The sequence below is a fragment of the Crocodylus siamensis genome, chromosome 6 (genome assembly GCF_052110815.1).
Source record: "Crocodylus siamensis isolate JL-2025a chromosome 6, ASM5211081v1, whole genome shotgun sequence".
In the NCBI taxonomy this organism is placed as follows: domain Eukaryota; kingdom Metazoa; phylum Chordata; order Crocodylia; family Crocodylidae; genus Crocodylus; species Crocodylus siamensis.
Window position 1 is genome coordinate 25,655,031 of NC_143400.1, and position 9,738 is coordinate 25,664,768.

General features: G+C 57.5%; 2 protein-coding genes across 4 annotated transcripts; one reads left to right on the plus strand and one right to left on the minus strand.

The window, feature by feature from the left end:
• Positions 1-13: 13 nt before the first annotated feature.
• OSGEP (O-sialoglycoprotein endopeptidase) lies at positions 14-4,390 on the minus strand. 2 transcript variants are annotated; one of them, XM_090051868.1, is made up of 11 exons: positions 4,228-4,390; positions 4,005-4,124; positions 3,753-3,928; positions 3,578-3,673; positions 2,741-2,790; positions 2,468-2,546; positions 2,297-2,362; positions 1,900-1,990; positions 1,264-1,339; positions 783-881; positions 14-228 (listed from the first exon to the last, which is right to left on the minus strand). In XM_090051868.1, the coding sequence occupies exons 1-11, from the start codon at positions 4,340-4,342 to the stop codon at positions 189-191; spliced, it is 1,008 nt and encodes a 335-aa protein (XP_089907994.1). In that variant the 5' UTR covers positions 4,343-4,390; the 3' UTR covers positions 14-188. The 2 variants fall into 2 exon arrangements, 1 of the variants encoding a protein (XP_089907994.1); XR_016442975.1 differs by lacking the exon at positions 14-228 and having other exon boundaries at positions 819-881; positions 1,884-1,990.
• On the plus strand, positions 4,382-9,446 carry APEX1 (apurinic/apyrimidinic endodeoxyribonuclease 1). Of its 2 annotated transcripts, none has more exons than XM_090051863.1 (5): positions 4,382-4,512; positions 5,232-5,363; positions 5,442-5,629; positions 7,162-7,354; positions 8,127-9,446. In XM_090051863.1, exons 2-5 carry the CDS (start codon positions 5,303-5,305, stop codon positions 8,639-8,641), a joined length of 957 nt encoding a protein of 318 aa, XP_089907989.1. In that variant the 5' UTR covers positions 4,382-4,512; positions 5,232-5,302; the 3' UTR covers positions 8,642-9,446. The 2 variants fall into 2 exon arrangements, with proteins under 2 accessions (XP_089907989.1, XP_089907990.1); XM_090051864.1 differs by having other exon boundaries at positions 4,410-4,512; positions 5,237-5,363.
• Positions 9,447-9,738: the final 292 nt, after the last annotated feature.

The window sequence follows — 9,738 nt, forward strand, 5'->3', positions numbered from 1 at the left end:
AGGTCAACACAGCTACAAAAGCCAACTGCTTTATTCAAAACTTAAACAGCCCCAACCTTGGACCTGGAGGGAGCCCAGCACCTTGAACTGGAAAAGCCCCCGGCTGTGCCTCTTCTGCACCTCACTCCAAGAGTCTCTGGGTGCAGCAGCTGCTGCCAGAAGCCGCCTCGCTCAGCGCAGCCAAGGAGTTAATCACGCCAGGTCACCTCGACTTCATCTGTGCGGTACCTACAAGGCACAGACAGGCACACGCAGACTCAGGGGTGTCTACCCCATGCCTACTTGGTTCCAGGCTCCCCCAGCACCGAGGACCCTGTGTCTACAGCTCAGTCCCTACTCCCTCAGGCAGCCTGGTCAGTGAGTGAAGGGAATGACCACTGTGGCGGTCTTGAAACCAGCTTGCATCCCACTGGAAGGTTGGTCCCAAAGCCTCCCTGCTCCAACTGGTAATTTCCGATCCATGTTTACTCCTGGCCAGTTCATCCCCATTTACCACCAAGTCACGAGCTCTTTTCCCTCTTGTGTGTTAACTAGGTCCCCTTCTCAGCCTTTGTTTTACCAAGTTAAACCAGCCACGCTTTTCTCGCAACTTTCCACCCTTAACCCCCCCAGCAGCCCTTCTTTGCACGTACTGTAAATCAAGATTATCAGTTTTGTATGTGGGTGACCACAACTACACACCAGAGCCCTGATGAGGTCTCACCAAGGCAGCATGCAATAAACAGCACTGATATTTCCCTGCCTTTCCTGAAAGTACCTCGCATGCCACCTTCATCCCATACCTCTGTGTGATCCAGGAATCCTCCAGCGCGGTCACCTGTCCTGAACGAAACATCTCCCAGCCAGCCTGAGCAATCATGGCCCCGTTATCAATACAGAACCTGGGTGAGATGAGAGGCAAGAGCTCCTAGAGGCAGCAGAGTGGGGTCGAAAGGGCTGGAGAGGGATGGGAAGGCAACTCTCCTGGGCTTGACCCCAGCTATGGGAGGGGAGTACAGCCTAGAGAGTTACATAGGAAGGGAGGAGCGGTGCAATCTGAAGGCCGGGATTCCTGGGTTCCATCACTGGCTCTAGATGCCGGGGACAGGTAAGGACCCAAAGCCCCATAGCTTTGAAGGCCTTCCTCTTTTCCTGCTGAACAGGGCAGACTTCACCCTTGCCAAAAAACTGTGTCTCGGCCTGATGGGTACCCTGAACCACAGAGCTTGCTCACTGTGGCGTGGCACATGCTAGGGCCTGCCTCTGCTCACTGCTGGTCTTTACCTCTCATCTGTTGCAAACAGCTTGGCGCCTCTCTCTGCACACATGATCCCCATCATCTCCTGCAGCCGCAGGTTACCTGGTGGGGAGAGAGGGCAGGGTTAGAGTCCAGCCGGGTCATGGTTCCTGTGTAAAATCACTGGCCACAAGTAACACAAGTCGGAGTGACTTCAGCTAAATCCAGCCTCCATTCAAATGGGCAGTCTGGTGCCACAGGCAGTAATTGCCCTCCAATCACAGCCTGTCTATTGCCAGGTCCCCTGAGCCCCGCATGCAGGCTGGTGTTTGACACGACAGATCCAGTAATGCATCCTGGGTAGCTGAGACCCCTGTAAAATGGCAGGCAGAGAGGGATATGACAGCGGCTGAAAATTGTTGCTGGGGACAGAGCAATTCTGGGATTCCTGGGGAGATCTGTTCATGGGGCAGGTGCTTAGCTGCAGGTTATGTGCGCAGGCGGGAATTTGGCATCACCGTGCCCGGGGTGCTCTGTGCTGGGGATCGAGAAGGTGCAGTCCGGAGGGGATTGTTGGGAAGACAGCAGACTGGAGGGCTTGACTGCCGTGGAAACAAGCAGGACTCGGGGAGGGGGGTAGATCTCCAGCTGTGCAATGTATCCTCACCCCCACAGGTACCTACAGCCAACTCCGCCCACAATGAGCACCTCCTGGGAGCCACAGTGTGCCATGGCCCGCTCTGTGATCTCCACCAGCATTGCAAACACCGTCTCCTGGGGTGGGGGGATACAACGTACACAGCTTCAATACTGCCCCTCGCTACACTCCAGCAACTCCCTCCCGGCCCAGGCTTCCTCCGTAGTTCTCCTTGTGCTAGTCACTTCTAATCCAAAGCCTCTTCTGAGCCAGACTCCACTTCACCGCAGTCCCGGCACTGCCTCCCATTCCTGCTGGCTCCAGCTCCCTGCACAGCCCAGATGACAGTGCCCTTTGCTCCTGACCCATAGTCACTGCTAGCCCAGCTCTGAGCTCTCTCTCCCCTGACCCACAGCCCCCAGTCAGGCAGGACAGCTTCTCACCTGGAGGGAGAAGCAGAGGTCCTCAGGGGTGCACTCTCCTGATGCCAGCATCTTATGAGACACTTCCTGCAGGGGCAGAGAGGGGGAGTGAGGGCTCCTGGATCCTATCCCCCAGATCTGGAAGGGGAGTGGGATCTAGTGGTTTGGAGCCAGGACTCATGGGTGCTTTACCTCTATGTGGGATAGGATCCCTGAGAATGACACATCCATCCCCTTCACCGTGTAGGGAAGCTCCACCAGCTTCTGACCTCTGTGGAGAGAGGAGACTGTTTTACTGCCCTCCAAAAGCTGGGTACAGACCCCAGGAATCTCAGCTCCCAGCCTCCCCTGCTCTACCCCATTGTAACCCATTCCGCCAGCTTCTCCCTGCAGCTGGGGGAAGGCTCCCAGCGGCTGGATCCTGCCCCCACTCCAGTCCACCAGGCCTTGTGCTTTGCCCCTCACTTTTTTGCCATTTGCTCAATGTTGTAGCCAGGACTGGGGTCATTGGAGATCTAAAACAGACAGCAAAGAAGGGATGTTTGCCTATGGGAATGCAACGGAACTGCAGTTAAGTAAATGGCCCTCCCTGCTTCTTCCCACCTGTCCATAGCCCGGCTACCACTGGGAGTAAGGTCTGTACTGTCCTGTTCACCCTCGGTCTTTCTGTTAGTATCCTACCAGATCTCCCAGAAACTCACTGGAGCAGGAAGTGGGGCATTTACATTAACACAAGGGTGTCAGATACACAGCCCTACCATCCAGCCCTGGGTCTGAATCGACGCTGGCTGCCCTGTGGACAGTGCCCGGGATACACACCGCAGATGGAGCCCGTTGCGGTGCTCCAGGAACAATGAGTATTGCAAACTGTGCCTGGTCCAGGCCCCACGCTGCACAACATCCACGGATGCTACATGCAGCATGGGTCCCAGCGTGGGACCAGCCCATGGGGCAACCGTGTGATGCAGGCCCTGAAACAGCCACTGCATGCAGTGCAGCACCTGTTGCAGCTGGCCCAGGATCTGTGTTGCATGTGGCACCTGCTGAGGTGGGACTGTGCTGTCTGTAGTGCCCATCCTGGTCACCCCTGCATGCAGCGGGAGCAAACGCTGCAGGTGCTGGATCCAGCATGAGGGAGAAAGGAGGGCCCAGAGCAGGGGCAGGCAATTATTTCGGACGGAGGGCTGCTTACTGAGTTTTGGCAAGCCATCAACGGCCGCATGACAAGCAGTCAGGGACAGATAAATATTAATTTTTTAAGAGTTTTAGGGGCCCCACAGGGATGGCCCCTTCCCTTCTCGCCTTGAGTACACGGGCAAAGCGGTCCAGGCAGTTGCCCACGGCAATATCGATGGTCTCCCCGAAGATGCGGTAGCGGCGCTGTGAGTACGCGATGACCTGGGGGTGAAGAGGAGGGGAGAGGCCGGTGAGGACGGAGCACGGGTGCCGGCGGGGGGAGCCGGAGCCGGAGCCGTACCTGTGTGTTGCCGCCGCTGACATACAGCACGATGGGGTCACGGGCGCCCGTCACCAGCCGTCCCATCTCGATGTGGCCCACGCAGTGGTTGACGCCCAGCAGTGGCTTGTCCCACAGCTGCGCCACCGTCCGCGCCACTGCCGCCACCACCGCCAGCGGCGCGCCCATGCCCGGCCCTGCGGCGGGGACGGGACGACGCATCAGTGTCTGCCCGCCCTGGCACTGCCCGCCCCACCCCGGTGCCCGCCCTACCTTTGGTGAAGGCCACGCAGTCCACGTCGCAGGGGCGCAGGCCGGCCTCACGCAGTGCCTCTGCCAGCAGCTCCAGCAGGCAGGCGCGGTGATGCCGCGCGGTGTGCCCGGGCAGGAACCCTGCCAGGGGGCCACAAGCGCGTCACACTGGGGATGGGGGCCATGGGGCGGGCAATGAAGGGGCGGGGCTAGGGGGTTGGAGGGGTGGGGGCGGGGCGCTCACCCTGCCCCGGGGGCGTGACGTAGGTGCGGCGCGGGTTGCTGAGCACCTGCCCGTCGCGCACCAGGCCGACGCCCACCTTGTTGGCGCTGCCCTCGAAGCCGAGCACCACGGGCATGGCCGCGCCGAGCCGAGCCGAGCCCACGTCACGTCACGTCGCGCCCGCCCCTGACGTCAGGCCCCACCCACCGGCAACGCGCGCCGGCCCCGGCCCCGCCCCCGCCCACGTGACCGCCCACGTGCAGGCTCCTCTCTTTGTGCGGCCGCGCGGGCCGAGCTGCAGCGCCGGTGGGAGCCGCGGCGCCGGGGGGAAGCGGGCAGGCGATTGGCTGGGGGCGGCGGGGAGCGGAGTGCCGCGCACTGCGATTGGCTGGGGGCGCTTGTGCCGGGCGCCGGGCCCGGTGGTTACTGGCCGGCCCGGGGGCTTAACAGGCCGCGGGGCACGTGCTCGGCGTCCGGGCTCGTCCGGGGAGGGGGTGCTCGGCGGGGATTGGCCGGGACCCGGGTGCGGAGCGCGCGGCCCGGCAATTGGCCAGGGAATGGATGTTGGCGTTCGCTGCGCGGTGATTGGCCAGGAAGCAGGTGTTCTGTGTGCTGGGTGGTGATTGGCCGGGGAGCAGGTGTTATGCGTGTGCTGGGTGGTGATTGGCTGGGGAGCAGGCACTCTATGTGTGCTGGGTGGTGATTGGCTGGGGAGCAGGTGTTACGCGTGTGCTGCGTGGTGATTGGCTGGGGAGCGGGTGCTCTGTGTGTGTTAGGCGGTGACTGACTGGGGAGCAGGGGGCTTTGGCATTTCAATTGGGGGGGGGGGGGGGGCCCCTGCTGCGCTTGGAGCAGGGCTGTCCAGCCCATGGGGGGCAGGGCGGGCTCCGGAGGAAGCGGGGAGCCCGGAGCAGAGGGCTAGCAGGGGATGGGGTGGCTGCCCCCCCATGCTGCCCCCGGGACAAGCCTGGGCACCCGGGTGCGTGGCCCCCTGTCCTCCGGGGCTCAACGCCTCCTCTCCCCAGTGCAGGCTCTCGGCAAGCTCCGTTGGCTCCTGGCGCCGCGGCGTGGCTGCGGGTGCAGCGGGTGGCCCGAGATGCCCAAGCGCGGGAAGAAGCAGGGGGGAGGGGACAGCGGGGAAGAGCCTGAGGTCCCAGGTAAGAGTTCTCCCCATCCCCCGTGGATTCCCGTCCCCTGCTGTGCGAGCACTGGAGCCCCCCACCCTCTCCCCGCAGAGCCCGAGGTGAAGAAGAGTAAGAAAGAAGGAGCCAAAGGCGCCAAGGAGAAGGCTGTTGAGGGGCCGATCCTGTACCAGGACCCCCCGGACAAGCTCGCCTCCCCCAGCGGGAAGCGGTACACGCTGAAGGTCACCTCCTGGAACGTGGACGGGCTCCGCGCGTGGTTCAAGAAGAAGGGGCTGGAGGTAAGAGCCGAGGCAGGAGAGTCACGCAGTACGTTCAGACCAGCCGCGCTCACAAAGTAAGACTGGCCACGTCTGCAACGCACTTAGCGCACAACTAACTGCTGAACCGTGCCATGCATTTGGACCTGCTGAAGGTGCAGAGTAATTGCCATTCAGAATGCATCTATCAAGAGATGAGGCAGGTTGTCCCCTTTCCCTCCCTTTAAGTTGATTGGGCCTCTAGCCGTTCTTGAACAGCCGGCAGAGGTGGGAGGGATCAGTTTGTATCTTGGATCTCCGTCTTCCTGCTACGGTTGCTGGTCTCAAGTCAGCGCTTGGAAATACATAACAACGCTACAGCTGGTTTCTGTTCAGTTTGAATACGAGCATGGAGCGAGGGCCACAGACTGCGGTGGTGTTGCTGGAGAGCGTCGGAGATGAGCGCTCGGAGCTGCAGCAGCCGAGAACCATTTCCTGTTTTACAGTGTAGCCTAGTAGCCAGAGCCCTGGCCTGGGTCACTGCAGTTCAGGGTGCAAATTGCCACCCCTCGGCTCCTCCATTTCCCCTTCCAGGGTAGAAATAGTAACTTGTGGGTGTTTGGAGACATGCAGAAGGAGAATTTGGATTATTAAGTTTTATTTTTGGCCAACAAAGTTTTGGGAAATGGGGTGGTTGGGAGTGCGTTCAAAAACTAATAATAAACGAGCCTCTCATTTTATGAAGTTGGTTTTGAATGTACAGTTTGACTGCTTTCCCTCCCTCCCAAATCTGGTGAACACTGACTTTTAGATGTTTGGGGCTCTCTCTCAGCCATCCCCTTTCTTGATTTTTGCCACCAGGTTTAATTAACTAGCAGTTATGTCCTGAGGGCAGGTTGCCCCTTTTTCTCCCCTCCAATTGATTTGGCCTCTAGACATTTTTGAATAGCTGGCAGGGAGCAATTTTGAATCTTGGATCTCAGTCTTCCTGCTGTAGTTGCTGTCCAAAAAATATCATTTTTATTTTTTTTCCAAAAAACCCTCCCAATGCACTTTAGAGCTAATGAGGAGGTGGAGGATATTTCCCTGCTGTGCTGCTGTCATGCACTGTTATACAGGTACAGTCAGGTCTTATGCTGGTTAGGAGCTCACTCCCAACACAGCCTCAACAGTATAAGAAACCTGCCTTGAGAGCAAAGGAGATGAGGCTTTCTGATCCTGTGGGGCTGGTTTCAGCGACTCAGCCTTAGCTACAGAGCAATTAAAACAACACCTAGCATTACAGCAGGAGGATGACGTACAGTGAGGCCACAAGAGAAGGGGTAGGATGGGTATAGAGGTGGGGTGTTGGGCCTAGTTCAGGAAGGGGCACAGAGTCCAGTGGATTATAACGGGGCTGAGGTTTATAGTAGAGTCCAGGAGGACGCCTGGGAAGGGGGCTGCAGTAGCAGAGACGGGGAGAGTCTGGGAAATAGGTTTCTGTGTTTCAGATCTAGAGACCTGGGCTGGGGATAGAAACCAGGAGTCCTGGCTGCCAGCCCAGCCACCCTGACTAACCCAACCCTCCCCCACAGTGGGTGCGCGAAGAGGGCCCAGATGTGCTGTGCCTACAGGAGACAAAATGTGCAGAGAAGCTGCTGCCCCCCGAGATACGGGACATGCCCGAATACCCACACAAGTACTGGGCCTGCTCTGATGACAAGGAAGGCTATAGCGGGGTGGCCCTGCTCTCCAAGACCGAGCCGCTTAATGTCACCTATGGCATTGGTAAGGACCCCCCATCTCTGACCCTTGACATCCTTTAACACCCCAGTTCTCCCCTTGGAGCCCGTTTACCATGCTCCATCACCTCTGCCCCCTCACCCTCTGGTTGATTCCCTTTTTATTTATTTTTAATTGCCTTTTCTCAGCATCCTTTTCTCATGTTGGGCAAAAACCATGCTGCCTGCTCCTGTGGCCAGGCCTCTTTGTGCACCTCTTTAAGCTGGTGACCACTGTCCTTGACCTTTCAATTGCTTGCAATGTCTGACTTTGACCCTCATATCTGCATTCTTTTTCTTCTACCTCCTGAACATGGGACCCATGCCTGTGGTCCCTGTAACTTCTCTTCCCCAGCCTCCAAACATTTGCCCATTGAACCCTACCTGCTGGTGACCTTGCCATGTGATTTCTGGTACACCAAGCCTTCTCCTCTTGACTTCAGTCTGCACAGCCTTGACTTTTGTCCCTCCTCCCTTTACCCCATAACTGTCCCTTTAATTCCCTCTTAATTGACTCTTAGATCACTTCCCCAAGCCTTACATCTTTCCCCTTTATACTTTCTGCCTCCGATTCAAGGACCCATCCTAACATTTGACCTCAACTCTACCCATGTGATTGACCTGTGCTCTAACTTCTGACCTTTACCAGCCGATGTCCTTTGTTTCTTCTGATCCTGAACCACTTCTGCATGTGCCTTCAGAGACTCCTGCCTTCCTTAGTCTCATGCCTTCCATTCCTACTATTCCTTTTGCCCCTTCTGACCTCTTCTCCCTAACAGGTGAGGAAGAGCATGACAAGGAAGGGCGGGTGATCACAGCCGAGTTCCCCTCGCACTTCCTCGTTACCGCTTACGTGCCCAATGCAGGCCGGGGCCTGGTGCGCCTAGAGTACCGCCAGCAGTGGGATATTGCCTTTCGGGCCTACTTGAAAGGGCTGGATGCCCGCAAGCCTCTCATCCTGTGTGGGGACCTCAATGTGGCCCACAAGGAGATTGACCTCAAGAATCCCAAGGGCAACAAGAAGTCAGCTGGATTTACACCCCAGGAGCGCGAGGGCTTCGGGGAGCTGCTGGCAGCCGGCTTCCTCGACACCTTCCGTCACCTGTACCCAGACACGCCCTACGCCTACACCTTCTGGACCTACATGATGAACGCCCGCGCCAAGAACGTGGGCTGGCGCCTGGACTATTTCCTGGTATCGCAAAGCCTGCAAGGGGCTGTGTGTGACAGCAAGATCCGCACCCAGGTCATGGGCAGTGACCACTGCCCCATCACCCTCTATGTGGCCCTCTGAGCTGGGCTGGGGCCAGTATGCCCTTACAGCCGCATCACCCCAATGCTCTCTTACCCTTTATGTTTTTAGCAGCAAGGCTTGGGTCTATAGCCTGAATGGGCCCTCTGTCCCCATACAAGTCAGAGGTAGAAGGGGGACTATATTCACCTTTCTGATTCTGATCAAGTCTTAATATGTCTTGTAAGCAGGACTTTGGCCTTTCGGCCTCTGTCTGGCCTTGGGACATACTCTTGACCTCTGTGCATCTACAGAGCCCCGTAAGAGAGTAACAGGGCCACATGAGCAGAAGAATGGGCCTGTATGTCTTTGTAGAGCCCTATAGGAGCCATGGAGAGAGTACGGAGAAAAGGCCTTGTGCCAAGGTCAGGCGATGCCTCGCCCCAGGGGTACCCCGGAGCAGTCCCAGTTCAACCCCCTGCACATGGGAGAGCCAGCTCTCAGAGGGTCCATGACCTCACACCTCAGAGACCAAGAACCTGTGGCAAACATAGCCTGGGGACAATTACACTGCACCTTGTTCAGACCAGGACTCTGATCCTCCCGCACTGCCCAAGCCTTGCTGTGACCCCCAGTAGACTCCCTAGCTCCCTCCACCTGTAAGGACCGCCCTAGGATCTGCTTGTTTCTTTCTCCCCAAAATTCAGAGACCCTACTGATAATGGAGAAGTAGGGCACTATTTTTTACCTGTAAAATTAAGTAGCTCTCTTGCCTAGAAGCCAATGCCCCACTAGTGGGGGTTTCCCCAGTTGTGCTGGGGGCTGTATGTTGTTGCAAGGAGTATTGAATAAAACATATTTAAAACAAGCTGTTGAATCTCATCTTTTTGGGGCAAGGGAAAGTGGGCTCTGCCTTATTAGCTCTTTACAGGTAGGTCCCCTAAAGCTCCAGGGGAGGCACCTACCTGGTAAATGAGCTGTACTGAAGTCCCTACATCAAATCCCAGCTCGTGCGTGGTGGGAGGGAAATAAATTCCTAGCTCGTCAGCACAAATGGGGGAGGAGGAATATGCCTCAGTTTGCAGAAAGCCTGAAATGCTGCTCTCAAGAAAACCCAGCAGAGTGGTGCCTGTTTGAATCTGCAGGAACTTTGAGGAAGC

Bases quoted from the DNA above. Each gene is read 5' to 3' on its own strand.
- OSGEP (XM_090051868.1), bottom strand. From the start codon at position 4,342: ATGCCCGTGGTGCTCGGCTTCGAGGGCAGCGCCAACAAGGTGGGCGTC. The intron at 3,674-3,752 runs GTACGGCTCCGG...CTTCACCCCCAG, and splicing joins TCAGCGGCGGCAACACACAG to GTCATCGCGTACTCACAGCG. The intron at 1,340-1,899 runs GTAGGTACCTGT...TCTCCCCACCAG, and splicing joins CATTGTGGGCGGAGTTGGCT to GTAACCTGCGGCTGCAGGAG.
- APEX1 (XM_090051863.1), top strand. From the start codon at position 5,303: ATGCCCAAGCGCGGGAAGAAGCAGGGGGGAGGGGACAGCGGGGAAGAG. The intron at 5,364-5,441 runs GTAAGAGTTCTC...CTCTCCCCGCAG, and splicing joins GGAAGAGCCTGAGGTCCCAG to AGCCCGAGGTGAAGAAGAGT. The intron at 7,355-8,126 runs GTAAGGACCCCC...TCTCCCTAACAG, and splicing joins TAATGTCACCTATGGCATTG to GTGAGGAAGAGCATGACAAG.